The 21,641-nt window shown below is 41.0% G+C and overlaps 1 protein-coding gene, 1 long non-coding RNA gene and 1 pseudogene across 4 annotated transcripts; 2 read left to right on the plus strand and 1 right to left on the minus strand.

Moving 5' to 3' along the window:
• The first annotated feature begins 4,626 nt into the window (after positions 1 to 4,626).
• LOC113329854 lies at positions 4,627 to 5,265 on the plus strand. The gene has a single exon (XM_026576677.1). The coding sequence runs from the start codon at positions 4,627 to 4,629 to the stop codon at positions 5,263 to 5,265; it is 639 nt and encodes a 212-aa protein (XP_026432462.1).
• A 10,223-nt stretch (positions 5,266 to 15,488) lies between these two features.
• Positions 15,489 to 17,435, plus strand: LOC113329423. Of its 3 annotated transcripts, XR_003349873.1 has the most exons (5): positions 15,489 to 15,625; positions 16,488 to 16,604; positions 16,685 to 16,788; positions 16,989 to 17,026; positions 17,141 to 17,435. It is a non-coding gene; the product is annotated as an uncharacterized LOC113329423 (long non-coding RNA). The 3 variants fall into 3 exon arrangements; XR_003349874.1 differs by lacking the exon at positions 16,989 to 17,026; XR_003349872.1 differs by having other exon boundaries at positions 16,685 to 17,435.
• Positions 17,436 to 18,036: 601 nt separating this feature from the next.
• Positions 18,037 to 19,669, minus strand: LOC113329461 (annotated as a pseudogene).
• Between the last annotated feature and the right edge of the window lie 1,972 nt (positions 19,670 to 21,641).

The raw sequence follows: 21,641 nt of genomic DNA on the forward strand, positions 1-21,641 counted from the left end.
ATGGTATATACATTTTTTGTTTGCTTTGACATTTAATATTTTTATTAATATCTTGAGCTATGTTATCCATTAGTTAATATTTTCAGTTATGTGATCCATTAATGAAAGAAGTTACAAATTAACATCATGGTCGTTGGATGTTTCTTGCTAGAATAAAACTGAGATGGCTAGATCATCTGTTTATCTCTAGAAATGTTATTTGGCCGTCGGTGCTCAAAATCCCTTATGTTTTGAATTATAGATTAGTTATAAACTAAAAGTTTTCTATTACTTTTTCTCAAATGAAAACATGAGGGGTTTGTTTTCCTAAAAAGTAGTCCACTCTAAATCCTTCGAAAAAGATAAAAAGAAACATTTTGAAGACATGTCGGAAAAAAAAAAAAAGATGGCCCACATACTTCTACAATGTGGTGTTAGCTGCTTTGCTATATATCATATTTTGTGGATATTTCACAAAATTTTTTTTATTCTAGCGTGTTTTTGGAATTTTTTTTATATATGTTTTATTTCTTACATATGAATATGATAACTTAATATTTGGAATATATTTTCTTTAGAGAACATAAAAAAAAAATGCGTTGGGCACAACCCAACACAACATATATCATATTTATTTCACTGACATAGAGGCAACAAACTTTTTAGAACGGCACATACGCTAAACACGTGATGTGCTTTTTTGGGCCGACACGTTATATATATATATGTGCACCTGTCATGACTTATATTTGAATGGATATCCCGATTTACACCTACACGCCTTTCATATGACCCATATCTGAATGCACATTAGCATCTTTCGTATGTATATCTTATCGGAATTTTGAAATGGGATGTACATTTTCCATATTAAGTGACGAAATACTAGTAAAGGAACGAAATTCATTTGTCATCGAGACATGCTACTTACTAAGTACGAAACCCAATATCGACTTAGCTGCTAGTTTTTCTGTTCATCAGCTAATTAGTTAGGGAAAATCATCTAGTTTTTCTGTTGTGTTTAGCAGTGGAGTTGGGGATTTGGGTATGTTAATGAGTTAATGGACCCGGTTAATGTAGTTTTTGGATTGTTGGGCACAATTTGGGCAGCGTTTGTTTTGGTGTGTAAATGTGCTACATCTCAAAGGTCACGGGATTGAATACACGGAATGTGTACTAATGTGTCCTTATTGCAATTGCTCCGTAGTCTATAACAATCCTGCTACTTGAACAGCTGATTGACAGCTGCTTGACCGCGTTTTGTGAGGTGACAATGATCTGGCGGAGGGAGAAACCTATTGCCACTAACATGTCACAGTAATTGAAGATATGAAATAAATAGCGAGATCTCGTATTTAACGTGCATACACATAATTTATCATTCGCCACTTGTAGGAGGGATAACACGTGGAAGTCATACAACACTTGGGAATCAAGATAGATGCCACGCTTTGACATGCCAAAGACATGCCTCATCCCATCTGCTCATCAACATGCTGATCCCACGATGGAGAGTCAAGGAGTACCAAAGGGACGGAACACCGCGAAGTACTGAGGAACACCCAAAGGTCTACTTTACTCCATCCCGAGGAAGACCCAAGATCAACGGCGAAGATGGGCCTCACTGACAAGGATGTGATGGGGGCGGCTAACACCTGTCTGGCGCATGCAGAACACTCAACCACCCGCATTAAATACTATGAGCATATGGTACGTGTCAGTTACCCAGTGGAGGAGAATGAGGCGACCCATCGTTATTTCACGTTACTGTTGGAGCATCCTACGAGAAAGAAGACACCATCAGGGTCGACACCGAAATCGAGACGATAAGGACATAGCTGTCTATAGAAGAGGACCCCATCAAGGTAGCTTATAAATACCCCTCCCACAAGGAGAGAAGGGTCGATTATTTTGTAGAGAAAGTTGGGGAGAGATTAGGAGAGAGAAACTGTAAGAGTAAGTATGAGTTATTTGTCTTCCATAGCTTCGTTCTCCACTCAAAGTCATCAGACTATCTTTGTAATCTTCGAATACATAGTGAAACAGCAACCCCCGTGGACGTAGGCCTTAGTGTTGAACCACGTAAATCTGTGCCTCATTTACATTCTGCACTTACAGTCTTCATACTTTTTACTTCATGCACTCACAGGAATACCTATGATAAGGAGCAAGGACGAGCCCTAAGGCTCAGAGCTTCCCTCTTTATACTATTTTAAGCAACTTCAATCATGTTACCTTTATTTCATCTGTTACATCATGATTGCGAACCTTGTTTGTGAACACCTAGATACCATCGTTATTTCTGTGTTCACAATCTGGCGCTAGAAACATGGACTTTAGTCCCGGTAAAAGATTTATCTTTCCCTATGATTTACTTTTTGGCTCTCAGCGTTATTTCCCCTATAATAGTGTTTTGGGCAGCTCAAATTTAAGTTTCAAATTGCTCATCCTCGTTTTCTGTGAAAAAACCTCCTGGATCTATGTTTCTTATTAGATCAGCGTATACTTTTGCAAAAGGCACTCTAGATATGTGTTTTCCTTTTCAGATCCATATTTTTCCTCGCAGGCAATATGATTTCCATGACAAAACCTTTCATTTAAGTTTTCATCTTCCTTATGTATTTTCTAACAAAACATACGCGGAGACTGTGCGTTCATATATAAAACCCGTGGACTTGTTATTTTTCACAAAGTATTTTTAAACCTATCAGCAGATCTATGTTTACAATGGTCGGATCTACATTTTCCCCTGAAAACGTTGAAACCTGCTAACAAAATCAACGTGGATTCTGTTTCTTCGACTACGTCTTATTTTTGCAGAAAGTTAAAGATGGAGAAAACGAAGGAGATGGGCAAAACCAAAGAATCGTCAAAAGAAACACCAAGGACTATCTCAATTGTGACCCGCAACAAGCAAAAAGGCGAGAAATCGAAGGTATCCAAGCATAAGCAAGATGCCACGGAGATCACTCACCATTGGATGCCAACGTTGTAGCCGCAGCGGCCCTCAAATCTGCAGCATCCAAAACCGATGCAGCATCCAAAGACGATGCAGCAAAGACGATGGCAACTACCCGAATTCACGAACAACGGGAAGGGTTTGCAGAATCAACAATGCACCAATCGGCCTTCGGAATGCCGCCAACAAATGACCAAAACCAAGCTCTTCCAGTCACTCAACCTTTGATGATAGTGAACCAACCAGCGCCCCCACGCGCAGATCTTTAAATAGTTACGACCGACCTGCTCCCCCTCTAATCCATTCGGTGGACGAAGGTCACACAATGGGCATTAGAGGGCAGGTGCGGACTGGAACCCAAAACCAAGGATCGAACCATACCCCCAACTGATGGTCGAGCTCGAAGAGTTAAAGAATAACCAGAGGGTATACGTGGATGCAGTGGCGTTGCTGGATTGAGAAAACCAGGAGCTCAAAGATAGGATCGCGCAAATCATAGGAGCGGCGCTCCAACATGAAGAAGAAAATTCAAAGGCGCCGGAGCCTAACCGTGTCCGAACAATCATCGTAGCTCATGCCAACAATCTGGAACCATTGGATAAAAGCCCTGCCAGAGAGAGTAGATTGTCCGATCCAGATTTTATCCCCGAAGACTCAGATTACTTTGACAGCGAAAACCGAATAGCTGGATGATCCACAGACAGAGAGTATCACCAACGGGAAATGGAGGACCTTCGTGCTGAGATGATGGTTGAGATCAAGCAACTAAAAGCGATACAAGGAGGGGGAAGACTAGAAGAAGTCATGAGGGAAGCCCACACCACACCACCAACTCCACACCTAGCCAAACCTCTCATCCCCCAAAAGTACCCCATACCAATGTTTGAATGTTACGATGGATCCAGCGACCCCCCAGCCCACCTTCGGTACTATAATCGTATGTTGGCTCGATGGGATCAAGACGACGTGGTCCTCTGCAGATACTTCCCTTCAAGTTTGAAAGGGTCAGCATTATCCTGGTTCCATAACCTACCACCAAACTCCATCGACTCTTACTCACCGAGAAATTCCTGAGAACTTACATGTACAACAAGGACATCAACACAGGAATGGACAAGCTTTTCTCGCTGGCAGTCGCGTACAAGGAAACTATCAGAGAGTATACAGATAGATGACACAAAATCTGCCAAGCAATAGGGAATGTGGATCCGGTGGTCACCATCAACTGTTACAAATGGGGATTAGATAGGATGAGCCCGCTGTTTATCGAGATCCATGGAAGTGTACCCACAACTAAAGGAGATCTTCGAGTCATCATCGACAAACACGCTCGGTTGGAAGAAATTCAGCGAGAAAATCCAAGGGCCCAAACACAGAGATCTCATCGGACCAACTCAGCGGAACAAGCCAGCGGATCCAAAAGGGGTAATTCAGTGGAACGTCCCAACGAGGATAGAAGAGGACGAAGGGACGATCGACGGCGTGATGATCGAAAATTCGAAGACCAAGTCTTCACGAAGCTTAACACCAACTACACTCGCATCCTAAGGGAGATTAAGGATCGAGAGAACTTAGAGTGGCCTTGGTCCAAAGGAAAGCAACAACCATGATCCGAGAAGTCTAGAGACTATTGTGAGTATCACTGCTTTAACGGGCACCAGACCGAAAAATGCAAGAACCTCAAGATAATGATCCAGAAACTGATTGACGCCGGTGACCTCAAGCAGTACGTTCAGAAGGCAGAAGTCAATGACAGGGAAAAACGAAGTAAGCAAGTCCAACTACCTGAGGGAAACCGAACACTCAATACCATTTCCTGCTCCGAATCCAACGGACCCTCTCTAACTGCCCAGGTAGGAAAGAGATTAAGAAAGCAATTCGTGGACTACTACGAACTGTACAAGATCGACGGGTTCGAATTTGCTGAGCACGAAGAATGGATGAACGCACCAATGACATTTAACGCTGAGGATATCGAAGAAGACATGGAGGACCACAACGATCCACTAGTTCTCACTTTTCCAATAGCGGGATGTAACGTCAAGAAGATCCTGATCGACGGTGGAAGCTCCGTCAAAGTTATTTTTTACGATACATTCAAACAGATGGAATTGAATGATGAACAACTAATGTCCTCTTATTATACCATCTATGGATTCAAAGGTGCACCTACGAAGCCTCTAGGGGACATAATGTTAGAAGTCAAGGCAGGACCAATGAAGGTTGAGACTCGGTTCAGCATGGTGGATGCTCCTTCTCCTTACAATGCCATCACCGGAAGAAGGTGGGTTAACAAACTCAAAGGAGTAGCAGCAACGTATCACTAATACCTTAGATTCCCGACACCCGAAGGGGTAATGGAAATTAAGGGAGATCATGTCATCGCTCAAGAATTCCAATCTTTGCAGAACCAACTCAACAATGAACAAGATGAGCAGAGGAAGTCCCGAAGAAGCAAAAACAAAGCGGCTGATAAGGACAAAGCGATTGACCTCTATCTCGAAGAAATCTCAGGAAAAAGTTTGACAAAGGAAAGCATCGTTCTAAATACCGAGGCAAGTACCTCCGCAGCTAAGGGGGATGAAGAGCCTACCATATAACAATTAAAAAACGTCCCTCTCCTTGGGAACCAAATCCTACATTCACACTCGTAGAACCCACGAAGGAGATCAATATAGGGACCCAAGAAAACCCGAATATGATCAGGGTAGGTACTCTTGGACAAGAAACGAGAAATGGCCTTAACTGAGCTGCTAATGAAGTATACATACATCTTTGCATGGAAGCTAGGAGACATTCCAGGAATTGATCCGAAGATAATCCAACACGAGCTTTGCCTAAAGCCAGGAACGAACCCATTCATACAGAAGGTACGAAAAGTTGCACCAGAGTACCATCAGGCGATCGAGAAACAACTTTGTAAGCTACTGGAGGCAGGTTTCATTAAGGAAGTGAAATACCCGACCTAGATTTCGAACATGGTCATCGTACCAAAGAAGAACGGAGGAGTAAGGATATGCATCGAATTCACCAACCTCAACAAAGTGTGTCCAAAGGACAATTATCTACTCCCGAGCATCGACCAATTGGTAGAAGTTGTCGAAGGATACGAAGAACTGTCATTTATGGATGGATACTCTGGTTATAACCAGGTAGCTCTGGCGGAATAAGATCAACAACATACAACGTTCCACACTCTGCATGGCCTCTATTGTTATACACGGATTCCCTTCGTACTGAGAAACGCAGGGGAAACATACTAGAGAATGGTTGATGCTATCTTCAAACCATGGATTGGGAACACTCTAATGGTTTATGTTGATGATATGCTTGTCAAGAGTAAGATGCGCAAAGACCACCATCAAATCTTGAGAGACATCTTCGACGCCATGAGGAAGCACAACATGAAAGTGAATCCAGAAAAATGTACATTCGGTGTCACATCGGGAAAGTTCCTTGGATATCTAGTGACGAAGAGGGGCATCGAAGTCGAACCTGCTAAAATCCAGGCCATTGTGGAAATGCCATTCCCAAAGAACCTGAAAGAAGTACAAAGACTCAACGGATCCTTGCAGCGCTGGGGAGATTCATTGCCAGATCGTCGGACAAATGAAAACACTTCTTCAACATCCTCAAGAAAGGAAGCAAGTTCGCATGGACCGCAGAGTGCGAAGAAGCCTTCCAGAAGATAAAAGAGTACTTGGCCATGATCCCAATCCTCTGGAAGCCCAACCCCTATGAGGTGTTATCCCTGTACATAGCAATAACCGAAGATGCTGTGAGCGCAGTCCTGGTCAAAACCAATACGAAGGTTGATCAACCAATCTACTACGTCAGCAAGACTCTCAACCCGGCAGAAAGAAACTACACGAAGATTGAGAACCTCATACTAGCATTAGGATGGCAACTCAAAAGATGAAAACCTACTTCTTGACTCATCATGTTCGGGTCACATGTAAAGCACCGTTGGAAGATGTCCTCAAAAGTGCTGGGAAGGTAGGAAGGATAGCAAAATAGAACACTCATCTTGATCAATTCAACATTATCCACGAGATCCAAATTTCTCAAAAGTCACAGGTACTAGAGGATTTTTTAGCAGACTTACCCTTGGACAATGACGAAGAAGTGAAGGACATCCCAGAAGCAGTAGAGGACAATAAAGATCCGATCGATGTACTAGAGCCATCCAGTCAGAGACGATGGGAGGTCTTCGTTGATGGATCAAAGAACAGAGAAGAAGAAGGCATAGGCATCTTGATTATCACCCCAACCGGAGATAGGATCGTACATGAGCTAAGACTGGAATTCAGGGGGCATACCAACAAATCGTGGAGTAAGAAGCTGTGGTGCACGCTCTTCAATTGATAATATAAATGGGAATAACAGACGTACGCCTGACTAGTGATTCACAACTAGTCATTCGACAAGTGTAGATGGAATATAATGTTTACGATGAGACTCTTTCGGCGTATATGGCTCTGGTCCAGACCCTAGCATCACAGATACCCAACATCAAGTTCCGATATCTACGTAGAAAAGACCTTAGGAATGCCGATGCCCTAGCATACATATCATCGATGCTAGGGGATGAAAGCGTCAAGGCCATCAAGATAACAAGAGTATACGAGCCTTCGATTACTCCACAACAATCCTTTGCTACCAATCGTGAAGACGATGTGGGGGAGGATATTGTTGATGATGACGTTGGGGAAGATATCAACAACGATTTTGACGAAGAAGATACTTTATCAAGAGCAAATCAAGACGAATATTTCACCAACGAAGAAGACTGGAGAATCGAAATCTACCTGTTCCTAGAAGAAGGAATGCTACCTGCAGACCTGAAACAAGGTCGAAAGATACAGTCGAAGGAAGGTAGATACGATCTTCGGGACGGAATCCTTTACAAGAAGTCTTTCCTCGGAGCATTATTACGATGCTTATCCAGGAAAGAGGTCCATCGTATCCTGAACGACATCCATTACGGTGACGCAGGCAACCACAGCGAAATGAGGTCGCTTGCCGACAAAGCTAAGATGCAAGGATATTACTGGCCAATGATGATACGAGATGCAGTCAGTATGTCTAGAAGATGTGAATAATGTCAGCGTTTTACTAAAAGAATCCACGCACCAACAACAAAGCTAAATTCCGTAGACAGCCCATGGCCATTTTCAAAATGGAGGACAAATATTGCTGGACCCCTGATCGAAGGGTCGGGGAAAAGACGATTCTTGATTGTAGCCACAAATTACTTTAGCAAGTGGATAGAGGCAAAGGCTCTGGCCAGGATCAGAGATGTAGACGTATTCACATTCATTTTTCAGAACATCATTTGCAGGTTCGGGATTCCCGCAGAAATTGTCTCAGACAATGGTAAGAAGCTACAAGGAAAGAATATAGATATGCTCTTTGATACTTTCAAGATCAGGAAGAAAAATCAACCCATATCTACCCCCAAAGTAACGGACAGGATGAAGTGACGAACAAGACTCTGTCTCTCATCCTCAAGAAATCGTTAGATGGACACAAGGGTCGATGGTGTGAACAGCTGCATAAAGCGCTATGGGCATGCCGAACCACACGCAGATACGCCACCGGTGAATCTCCGTTCCTCCTTACTTATGGAGCTGAAGCTGTTATTCCAACGGAAATCATCATGCCAACCACGAAGACCGAAGCTTGGGAGAAGAACCTAACAGCGGATATGATGTTGGAAAGGCTCGACGATCTGGAAGAACGAAGGGGGACGGCGTTGCAACGAATGGAGAATTACCAGCGAAGGTTGGCTAGGGAGTACAACAAGAAAGTTAATCTTAGGAATTTCGTAGAAGGGAAGTATGTGCTAAGAACTATGCCGCAATATCAACGAGAGAAAAAGTGGGGAAAGTTGGCACCAACATGGGGTGGGCCATTTGTCATACATGACATCGCGGGGAACGGATCCTATTACGTGCGTAATCTGAAAGGAAAAGTCCTCAGGCACCCTTGGAATGCAAAATACCTCACGCCATACTACCCATGAAGCAATGCAGTTCTGCGCCTGCATGAAGAGTACCAGAAGAAAAAGAAGCTGGCATACCTGCTTGACATGTTTCTATCTCTGGTCGAGGAGTAGAAGACCTCACCTTATCAATCAAACAAGATTTTTGAAAAATGAATACTAGGGAAAGTAACCATATACAATCTCTTGGGACTCCCCTATCAGCGTCTATAAGTGTAGGACCATGGGGAAGGCTTCCAGCAGAAAGAGATACCCAACAAGTCAACAAGACAGCGGTTCAGCGGAATGAATGCATGTAAATATTTCAATAACTCGTTACATATCCGGGAACATTGCACCAACCCGCACCGTTTGGCGATCCTCTGGCCAAGGGTTAGCCAGTGAGGTGACAGGTCTAAAGTCAATAACGAAGGTGCATATTTTCGTTATTGCCATCAAACACTTTTTATTACCCTGCTTAATTCACTTTTCAATAACTGAATTTACTCGCTATCTAAATAATCGAACTAACAACGCAGATAAAACAGAATTGTACATATCCAAACAAACGATGATCCATTCCATAAAAGTTGATTACAAGTTCGGGGAACTAAGCAAGAAACACAACAGATACATCAAAAAAATGGCCCGAAGCCAAGTAATTAACAAAGATCAACTCTCTACAACAAACATAGAAAACTATTTCCCCTTGGAAGACTCGACGCGATCAGCTGGGTCCTTCTTTTGAGACGAAGGAACACTTCCTATCGAAGAAGGATCAGAGATGTAGGTCACGGTCTCAGGCATAGGACTACGGGGATACTTCTTAACAATACCATGGTACTTCAGAAGGCTTTGCTCAATCTTGGTTAGTGTCTTGTTAACTTCTTCGGAGAGCTGGAAACAAGCCTTATATGCGATAACGGTGGCTTTGAGTTCAGACTGCGACAACAATGATATCAATTGGGACACTTCCTTGGACGCCTACTCCACCGCTTCATCTCGAGATCCAGCCATCCCTTCGTAGTACTTAACTTGGCCCTGTTGGTGCACTAAGTCAGATTGAGGCTTTTTAAGCCTTTCATTTGCAAGGCTAAGCTGTCCCTCGAGCTTTGAAAAAGAAAGTACAAATGGGTTAGAAGATTAGATTTATGAAATTGCTCACGACCAAACAAATTTATACCTTCGACATTAGCCGAAGCTATTTCATATTCATTTACTACAGCGTCCCGGGCATCGTCGAGAAAATCATACTCGTCTGAAATTTTCTTATAATCCAATCGAGGATTTGTGAGAGCAAACTGACACTCATCCAACTCTACCTTCTTCATGGAGTCTAGATATCGAAGGTGATTCATTTCGTTACTCATCTCTTATATCCCTTTGGTAAGCCTGTACATATTAATTTCAAGGTCTTTCTCGGAGTCCACCAAACGAACCACATCGTCCCGAGAAGCAGCTAAAGCTTTGCTAAGGGCATGGGCCTCAGCTCTGGCGTCGTCCCTCTCCTAAACGAGTCGTTGTATATAATCCCGAACTCAAGGATCGTGGGATGACCGTGCTTGATGAAGTTCCTCTTCCAAGTCAGCAATGTTAGTTTCTAAAAGAGAAATACCCTCTCGAGCCTCACGAAGATTCTCACGAGTCCACAATATAACACCATCGAACTGGCGACGATCGGCATTATAACAATTCTACATGTCAACCATCAGCTCCCGCCTTTGTCGGTACTGATCCATGAAGTCATTATGCTCATCTTCCCGGACATTTCACTTATCAGCCTCATCTTTAATTTTCTCCACTAGTTCCCTAATCCGAGAAGCTTGACGAGTCCTCTCATTCTGAAGCCATGTTAACTCTCAGATATCGACCGCTGAAGATAGGGCCGACAGACTCAGACACCACACTAAGAAGACTAAAGGGAGATACGAAGAGAAGTGTAAAGACGAGGATGCACCTTTAGAGGAGGAAGCATCTTTACAAGCCTTCTACAACTCACTACGAGCAAGAGCGAGTTCCAGACGAAGTTTCTCTTCGGAAGAACCAAGATGCTCTTTCCCCTTCAGACGATTCTTCAACTCCAATATATCATTATCCTTAGCGGCGATGAGTGCCTCAGCGGAATTAAGCTCATTTTCTCTATGACGAAGCTTAGCCTCTAGCTTAAGAGCTTTCTCCCTGAAGAACTGGTACATAGTATGGTTGCATGCAGTGTTCGCTCCTCATCATCTGCATCGGTAAACAAACATGTAATAATTGTAAAGGGACCCCCGACGACTTACCATTCAGCTTAAAGGGACTCCCGATGACTCACCTCAAGAACACGCTGCTGAGGGAAACCGTACTGATACCCGTCGGCTATCGCCATCGTATCATCAATAGAAGATGGGGGATCGACTAAAAGACCCGTCGACTTATCTCCCAAATCCTTCTCCCAGATTTCTGCAACCTCATCATGGGACGTCAATTGCATTTTCTGACGAGTGAAAGCGTCAGAACTGTTCTCACCGGGGACTACCGGAGCAGGGTTAGGCACGAACATCAAATTTTTCTTCATCAACCTATCAAGAGTGGCATCATCACCATCGTTAATATGGGTCCCCTAAAAACCCTCTGAAGATGCATCAGCGGAAGCCCCACAGTCAGCAACGTTCCTTCGATTATCAGAATGTCTCTCGGCCTCGGCCTCCTTGTTAGCAGCGGCTTCGGCGTCCTCACCATCAGAGCTCTCTTCCACTTCAGCTGCTTTTTCACCACCAGTCCCAGCAAGGACGTCCTACTCATTGTTCGGATAGATCAAAGAGAAGTACGAAGCTATCCCCATGGCAACTCCGATATCAACTTGCCAACTATAGGAATAGATCTTGCCAAAAGAGAACTCCTGAGCCGACCCAGCAGGGATTGTTGACTGGAGATCAACATCTTCGTTCCTCTGACTCAGGGAGGGAGAAGGTTTAGGATCATCAACGGGAATATCTTCTTGAACACCAGGGGAAATCTCCTCTTCGTAACTCCACCACCAACATTCTCACCACCCTCATGATTTTTCGGAGAAGTATATATAGTTCCTCATCATCGATAACGTTCTCCTCTTCCTCGACGTACTCATCGTTCACAGGGCTGGTAACCTCATCGGGAACTTCTGTCTCCTCCACAACAGCTGTAGAAGACTGAACGGAACCAATCCTTTTCTTCTTCGAAGCCTGAAACAAACACAGTCAATCCTTGATTCCAAGGAGAGCATACATAAAACAATATACTTTTATAAGTAATAAAATCATACCTTGACAGTGGTAGTACTCTTCGAAGGAAGAACTGCATCGGAACTTTCCTCTTCATCGGCAGTATCAACGACGTATTTAAAATTCATGCCAGAAAAATTTAGTCTCCAAGGGAAGAAGTCACCATAGCAGGATGGGGCACTAGCACGAGGCTGACTACCAGCAACAGGACGCCACCTGTGCAGACCGGGTACCCAACCATAGGCCCAAGGACCAATAATCTCAATAACGGTGGCATGCCACTCGTATTCATGATCACGCTTGAGCCTCTCATTCTTGGGTAACAACCTTTAAGAATAAGTCACTTCGGTACCATAACGAAGCTTTGGATCACTTACTTCTCTTAAAAGACGAACCTCACCTTGGGAAGCCGCAATCTTACGATGACCTACATTCCATGGATTACGATTTCTACCATTGACGTAATCCCCGAAAGAAGCGTTGAAATTCTCAAAAGTATACCAATATTTCTCAGCAGGGTTGGGAACGTAGCTCCTCATCATCGTCTCCCCTTTACTCCGAAGATAACACTCTTTCAGCGTATGAAGATAATTTCCACTCAGCTGTACCACTGAACGACAGTAAGTATGAGGAGTGGAATTCTCACGATGGTCCAGATCATCGTAATAAAAAGAATCCCCCGAATTATACAAAGGCAACATCAAGCTAGCTTCGAAGGCCCCCACGGTTGTCAGCAGATGGAAGTCATCGTACTTATTTATAGTTCACAATCATGACATAAGTAAGATCATCGTCTGGAGCATAAAACTTAATTTCAAAAGCCTCGAGGCCATACTTTATCTTGAATGCGCCAAGATCAATATGCTTAAAAGTAACCTTCTTCTTGGAAACTGAAACGCTTCGCATGACCGAGGTAACACCAGAACTAGCAGCCTTGACCGATGACGGCTTCTTCGGAAGGCTCATATCCGAAGATTTTCTCTTGGTTGGAGGATTCCTCGACAAGTCCACCTTCGGCGTAGCCTCTTTGGAAGAAGATTCTTTTACAAGAACAATAGATTGTGGAACCTTAGACTTCTAAGAAGGCATGGTAACTAGGGAAACATACCGAAGAGGTTGCATATCCAGCGATTCGGCATGTTGGGAAGAAGGGTGATGCGCATTCGACGGTTCAACGTGATGAGAAGATGGATTAGAGGAGGTACGATTAACTGCATAACGACAACCCCTCGGTGGATCCAACTTTTTCGTAGATGTAATCCTGGGACCTGACGAAGACAAAGTCTTATTAATATGAGGATCCGGTTGAGAAGACCTAGGTGGACCCCCTTCGGTGGCGATACATCAGGATTTCTAGATGGGGGAGATATGTAAGGGATCTACAGCGGAGTATTGTAAGGAACACGAGGACGATCACCCATATCTGCAAGGCGCAACGAAAAGAACGAAGGTCAAAAAACAGACTCTACAAACATCACAACTCATCAAAAATATCATCAAATTACATAAAAAAAAAAAGAATTTTGATAAATTTCACGAAATTACAAAACCCTAGTTCAGTCTTGACCATTAAAAAGAGACCCCAACAATCAACAGAGAAGCCATAGGTTTTGTGATCAAGAATAGGGGAAAGTATATATACTGTCGTGTATAGTGTTCTTCATCACAAAACCCAGAAACAGTAGCAGAAAAAAGGTCTACTTTACTCCATCCCGAGGATGACCCAAGATCAACGGCGAGGATGGGCCTCGCTGACAAGGATATGATGGGGGAGGAAAACACAAGTCTGGCACATGCAGAACACCCAACCACCCGCATTAAATAAGGTACGTGTCAGTTACCCAATGGAGGAAAAGGAGGCGACCTATCGTTATTTCACGTTACCTTTGGAGCATCGTACGAGAACGAAGACATCATCGGGGTCGGCACCGAAATCGAGACGATAAGGACATAGATGTCTACAGAAGAGGGCCCCATCAATGTAGCCTATAAATACCCCTCTCCACTAGGAGAGAAGGGTCGGCCATTTTGTTAGAGAAAGTTAGGGAGAGCTTAGGAGAGAGAAACTGTAAGAGTAAGTATGAGTTCTTTGTCTTCCATAGCTTTGTTCCCCACTCAAAGTCATCAGACTATCTTTGTAATCTTCAAATACATAGTGAAATACCAACCCCCCGTGGACGTAGGCCTTAATGCTGAACCACGTAAATTTGTGCCTCATTTACATTCTGCACTTATAGTCTTCGTACTTTTTACTTCATGCATCTTTTGAATGATTATAGGAACACCTATGATAAGGAGCAAGGACGAGCCCTAAGGCTCAGAGCTTTTCTCTTTCTACTTTTTTAAGCAACTTCAATCATGTTACCTTTATTTCATATGTTACATCATGGTTGCGAACCTTATTTGTGAACAACTAGATACCATCGTTATTTCTGTGTTCACATAACAAACGGTCAGGATCTAGACGAACCAGAAACTAAATTTTCTATATATTTCTTTTATTTTTATCATCTTTTTCACAACGAACTATCCTTGACTTAATTTCTAGTTCCCTAGTTTCAGTAGCATCAGAAGATCGTTTATGGGTAATCCTCATTTCATATCATAAATTTGTAATTTTTGAGAATTGTTATTAACGATCAAAATTAGATGACCAGTCAATCAGGTTGAGAAACACTTTTATTCATCGATCAAATCTTGTTACCAATTAGTCATTCGGATCGGGGATTATATTTCAGTTAGATGAAGAGTTGCTTGTTCATGATGTTAAACTTTGATCAATATCTCACCGTAATTTTTTTTTCATTTTCTATTCAATAACCTAGGTTCGATAAAATCAATCAATTATGTGGGAATTTGGTTCTTTTTGTATCCTAGTTTCAACGAAATAAGAGGACCAAAATAAAAAGGAACAAAAATAGAAATATTTTGGTTTTTTCTTTTAAGTGATGTGGTAAAGATAGAAACATTCTCTTTTTAAGGAAAATGAGGAATTAAGACGACGTGGGTTATCGATGAGGTGGATAAAAAATCAAAATCATCTCTCTTCCACATCGTCTTTAGCTGTTATTCCGGTGTCATAAAGCTGGTCAAATAGCAATTTCGAGTCCATAATGAACGACATTTTAGATATGTATTTAACATCTCCCCTTTTAACGAGAGCAAGCCAAACGGAAAACATTATGCATTTTTGGTGTACCACCGTACTTTTCGTACACCAAACGTATTTTTAATTTAGCCCGTTGGATTGTGTCCGTCTCCAACTACCGTCGTCGGATCCAACTTATCTACGAAACTACAGAAGTACTCCTCACACATAAACAAAGTCTCTTCTTCGATCGTTCTTCTTTCTCCTTCTCTCTTTTCTCTAAACAACTAAAACCCAATAACTGAATCTTCGACTAGGTTTCCAAATTACGGAGATCAAGAATTCAACTGATTGTTTTTCTCTTCTTTGATTCGGTATGTACACTTCCTAATGTTGGAATCGTTTTGTGTTAATATGGAATTCTAGGGTTCTATAAAATTTAGGGATTTTGTTTGATTAGTGTTTTTGAAATGGTTTTTTATTCAATGACAACAATTTCAACATTTAGTGTCGCGTATATGCATTTAAAAATTCATAAGACTTGATTTTGGATCTGATTAAAATTTGCTTCAAATCCACTATATGCAGTATATTTTGAAAGTTTTGGCAGAATCTTGAGTTCAAACATAATCCTATCTATGAATGTCGAATTTGAAATTTATATAAACATCAATACAAACTGTTCTCTAACAAAAACAAAACAAGAAAAACCATCAATCCATCATGTTCAATTTTTGGCTTACAAATGATTCAATTCTAAGGAGGTAATTTTGAAAGTAATTTCAGATAGTTTTGCTTCAATTTGGGTGTTTTGGAATTTAGCGAAATAGGGTGTAAATTGTTATACTTAGAGTCTCTTCAACTCAGATTATTTCGCAATTAGTCTTCTCTCATATTGAATTGCCATAGATGGTCACTTAATAGTAAGCTTTTAGCGTTTCTTAATTGTTCTTTTTTTTTGCTGGAGTAATATGCATGTAGATAAGAATTTCATTGCGAATTGTGAGAAGTTAGTTGAAGATATTTCCTAAGGTTACGAGTGCAGTGATTGGTACATTGTGGAGGTTGGGACTATAAGGCGATGCTGTGATTAATGCTCATGTAGAAATGGGACTATAAGACAATGTTGTTTATTTTTGTTTTGCTGTACTATCTGATTATGTGAGTGCAAAAATTTGGTTCTAACTAGAAAGATTATTGATAAGAAGAGATTATTCATTCTCAATGATACTTCAGAATCACGTTGAAACACTTGCGCTCTTAACTTTATATAAGGCGATGATGAACATTACACGAAGAAAGATTCTGCAGTAATATTGCGGCAAGTGTTATACCCTTAGGTTGAAAACCAAGGTAATGTTCTGCGGTACATAATCTTAGTTTAACTATCAAACCGAAACAAAAGTTTGTCACTTACTAGGTTTGGAATGTAGGAAGCTGACGTATAGGAGGCTACAACGAATTTTTGTCAAAGCTGTAACAATACTCATCATTCGAGACTTCTTCTAGCTCCAACTACTACGATAGTTGAGACAAGGTATGTTACTCTTTTGAATAAAAATTAATTCTCAAAGTCTTTTTTCACGTATGTGTGATATTAGTTGGAATATTTTGGGACTTGCACATGACGCATTCTAGGGTTATGTCTATACTGACCAGAGTTTATTGTGAGTTTAATGCGCTCAATATTTTGTTGAACACCCAACTCATATAGTCCTTTACTCTATTTGAACTCAGAATGATCTTCTAATGGTAATTATAAAAGAAGACACAGGGTAGGTGATTTTTCCCATTTATTACTTGCATCTTGGTTTGCTTACAAATCTTTATTTGTTATTACACTTATTCTTGGATGATATTATGGAGCCGTCTTTCCAAATATTTTGCAGGTTTAAAGTGTAGATGGTCAGAGCTTAACCTATTTAGTCGTAAACACGTGTTTCAAATGCTCTTTGAACAATCTATGTTCATTCATGTTCTTTATAACCTTTCTGTATGCTTGAGAAGATATTCAACTTTAAGTTTATTAAAGTGAAAAAATGTATTTACTTGGTTTCTAGTTCAGTTATTTAGTGGGGAATCCTCATCTATATCTTTGTAACGTGAAAATATTGTGATTTATTTATCTACATCAATCAGAGAATCCTAAATTAACAGAAGGAAGAGAAACATTATTTCCTAACAGGAATGCAGTGTCATATTTTCTGCAAAATGAAAGATAATTGTGAAAAGAAGTATGGTTCGTGACGTGCAAAGCACGTGGACTTTACTTGTAGTGGTAACTACATTGTCGATTTCGGCCGAAATTTCGGCGAAATTTCGGATTTCGGTCTAAGAAGACACGATTTTGTTAATTTCGGTCGGACGAAATCTTTGCGAAAATTTCGGCCGGAAACGTGTTTTTCGGTCGGAATTGATTTTTCTTGGCCGGATTTTTTTTTCTTTTTAAATTGAGGGTACTAATCTCACATACAAAAATTAAAAAGATTAATTCACTCACTAGTATTATTGCTTGTTGCTGTGTTTGAATTTCTTGAGCTAAAATTATTATTTGGTGTTGATGATGAGGAAGGTGAACAACCAGATTTACTAATACTATATTTCTTTTAAGTGGTTATCGATACGAGGATATAAAATATGAAACCGAGATTTTAAAACGGAATTTTCCCGAAACAAAGTTGTACCAGTATCTCGGTGTCGACCGAGACAATCCGAAATTGACTACCTTGAGTGGTAAAGCCATTAGATATAATTGGTAGAGCTAGTTTACATGCACCGTAAAAAAAAAAAAAAAAAAAAAAAGATGATTCAAACTAAACTGCAAGTGTCTTAAAAATAAGCTAGTGAGTTGCAAAAGACATCACTTGATCTACAAATTCCTCAATATTTCTATCAGAACTTCCACCTTCATCCACTGCTTCTTTAGCCAATTCCTTCCATTTACTTGCATTTTCTTTAATCTCCTTCCCTTTCTCTCCTTCCATAATTTCACTCATACACAACTCAATCTCCTTCTTTCTAAATATCCCCTCTTTGTCAACTTTTGGTCTCATTCCTACTCCCCACAAATCCTCAATGCATTTTGCGTTCATTCGGTTGATCCGTCCACTGTGGCAAAGCAATCATCGGCACACCCAAGCTCAATCCCTCCAATGTAGAGTTGAACCCACAATGAGTTACAAAACAACCTACTGCGGGGTGAGACAGAACTTCCAACTGAGGGCACCATCTAATTATCAGTCCTTTCTCCGGCGTTATCTCCTCGAGAAATTTGGATGGTATTTTGCACTCCTCTGCTTCTCTAACTACCCATAGGAAGTTGTGTTTGCATTCCGATAACGCCATTGCAATTTCTTCGATTTGCTGTTGTTTTACAATTGAAATGCTCCCAAATGAAACATAAATTACTGAACTGTTCTTCTTCGTGTTTAGCCAATTTATGCATTCAGCTCGTTTGGGCTCAAATATATGCAACCCGTAATCTTTATCATCTTCAATCCCTTTCTCCAAGTGCATTGATGGAAGAGTTGGACCAATACCCCTTACTCGCCAAAATTTTGCCATCCAACTTAGAACCTACAGTTCATAACCAACAAACAATGAAAATTAAAATTAAAAACCATGGAAATGTTAGTTTTGCGTGGCCGGTCTCCGGCTAAGGACAATGTTCCCGGACCCAAAACCAAAAAAAAAAAAAACGAGCACCATATATTGGCGTGTCATTACTCACCTCGGACTCTAACTTGTCAAATGTGCTGAATAGAACCCAGTCTGCCTTGTGTATGTTAGCAAATTGGCTCGCAAGATAATCTAACAAAAAGGGATACGGTCCGATGCCAGCAACAAAAGACGGCAGATCAGAAGCACTCAACGGTGGCAACCCAGGAACTGAAAAAGCTTGGTCAGCCGGGACTGGTGCTTTCACTAAACCCTTTTGCACACTATAGTAAATTGCACCAACAATACAAGACTGAGTGAAGAACGCAGCCCCAATGATGCCTAGCTTTTTGGTTACATCTAAAACCCATAGTATAAACGGATCATACACAACACAACTTACTGGATTACCGGAAGTTTGCAATTTCTCGATGAGTTGGGTTAACGTTTCTGTACCGACCGTTTTGAATCGTTGGACAAACACACTCGGACCACCAGCTTCCTTGGAACCACCTTCATCGAAACCATCTGATATCGTCTCGATTGCTATGGGGCCGTTGATCTTAGTTTCCATCGTTTTTGAAACTTGGACTGTGATTGCTAAGGTGATTTTGAGACCTTTCGAGATTAATCTCTTTGAGAATTGGAGCATGGGATTGATGTGGCCTTGACTTGGGTAAGGTACAACTAGTATGTGACCTCCATTTTTACTACCTGCCTCCTGATCTAGCTGATCGCTCATCATTTTCTCTTGATCTGAAAATCTTTACCAATCTTTTTTATCTTGATTTTATTCAAGCATTCTTGAAGATAAGATACTTCATAATATTAGAAGCCAAAAATGATGATGGTTAGGAGACGTTTTTCACCATTAAACAATCTTAAAAAAAATCAATGGTAAAGTGTTTGGCATTATTAGCAGTGCAAGTTTTGATGTCATTACACAAGAAGTTTCTGGTTTGTTTTACTTCTGACTATAGTAGGAATCGAATGGAATATTAAAACACGTGCACTCAAAGTATGCTTTTCTGGTGTTCTAACATAGGGCACACGGATCCATACAAAAAAAAATGGTGGGGCCCACTGAAAAAAAAAAATCACCCACTCTTCTTCTGGTGGGATTGCCGGGACTGTGAGTATCGGTGAATTCAACAGCAGTGAAAAAAAAAGGGTCCACTCCACATATCTTAATCAACATTTTTGGCTCTTGCAAAGGATTGGAATTGGATTGCAACTCCTTGACTGTGAGTGCATTCCTTGGAGCCTCATGGCATTTTCATTTTAAAATTTCTTAAACTTTTGTGAGTCGGTGACAAATGCATCGACCGCTAAAGGGGTTACAAGATATGCACAAAAATGTAATGTTTAATTTATTGGTACTAGCAAAGACGCACGCGCGATGCCATTCCTTTCCGTTCCAAGTACCGACACTGAGTGCCATTCCGAGTCTTCTTTTTAAGCTAGAGGATTCCGGCAACTACGCCGACTCCAGAAACAACTGACCGGAAATTGAGATCATCAACAGTCCTGGGCTTACTGCAAAGTCATCAATAAATATCCAAAACCATGTCAAGAGTTCAATTTGGTTTTATGACATCATATCTCCTTAACTAATAGATCGCTTACGTGGTACCTTTAAAGCTTTTAGATGTTTTTTCCTTATTAAGGAAATGTGTCTGAGTACTTCATGAAGCATCCTGTCTTGCGGGATAATCCCTCTAACCACGGCAAACACCCAACTGTTAATGTTAATGCTTCCTCGAAACATGCTTTACATGAGCTAGCATTCAATATCTTCCAAAAGTCTGCAAGAATATAAACTGACGCTTCCTGAAGATGATCGTTTCAGTTCAGCTAGCCTTTACATAGCCACCATCGAGTATTGCAGCAGCAGCAATATCAAGTACAACCATCATTGCCAAATCCTTGAATTTTTATCCCTTTTATGTAGAATACCTCAAACAACTATGTTTAGGACCCATAAATTCGTCAAGGTAACTTTACTTTTTATTCATAACTTCAAAGTCTAGGATGAAATTTGAAACTTTACTTTTTATTCCTAACTTCCAAGTCCAGGTTGATAATCGGAATACTGTATAATACAGAAATTTGAACTTGCTAACTGAGATTCACTAACCTTTCCATTTCTAGCAAAACCGAATTCTATTTGAGGGAGCTCAAACTAAATATTTGAAAAATTACAGAAAAAGACAATTGCAATTGCTACTTGCGCTACCTGTAGCGGCTTCTCGAGCTCAACAGCAGGGGAAAGTTTCGCACTTTAAAAAAAAAAAAAAACCAAGGTTCTGCAAAGCTTTAGATCCTATCCTTGAACGACGGCCTCATAGGATTCTCAAGTATTTCTTCGCGAATGCTCTGTCAAAATAACCTCTGATTAATGTCAGAAAAGAAACACAATGCTAGAAAGCTAATAAATATGAGGATATTTGATTGCATCAATAATGTCAAACTCTGATCAACGTGATTACATCGATAAACAACTGAAAAGGCTAACTACTGTGTTACATTGAGGATTAATGCCAGTAGATTGTCCGTTTGCTGCATAAGAGAAAAAATCACCAAGCAAAGTAATAATTAGATGCACCGAGACAGTAAACCCCTATAGCAAGCAAACATTTTTTGCTCATTAGGGTTAGGCAAACATTTAACACCGAAGATGCACATAACAGAATTAGTATCAAACAATACGTTAACGTGAAAACATGACATATT

Source organism: Papaver somniferum, unplaced genomic scaffold (genome assembly GCF_003573695.1).
Source record: "Papaver somniferum cultivar HN1 unplaced genomic scaffold, ASM357369v1 unplaced-scaffold_117, whole genome shotgun sequence".
NCBI lineage: Eukaryota > Viridiplantae > Streptophyta > Magnoliopsida > Ranunculales > Papaveraceae > Papaver > Papaver somniferum.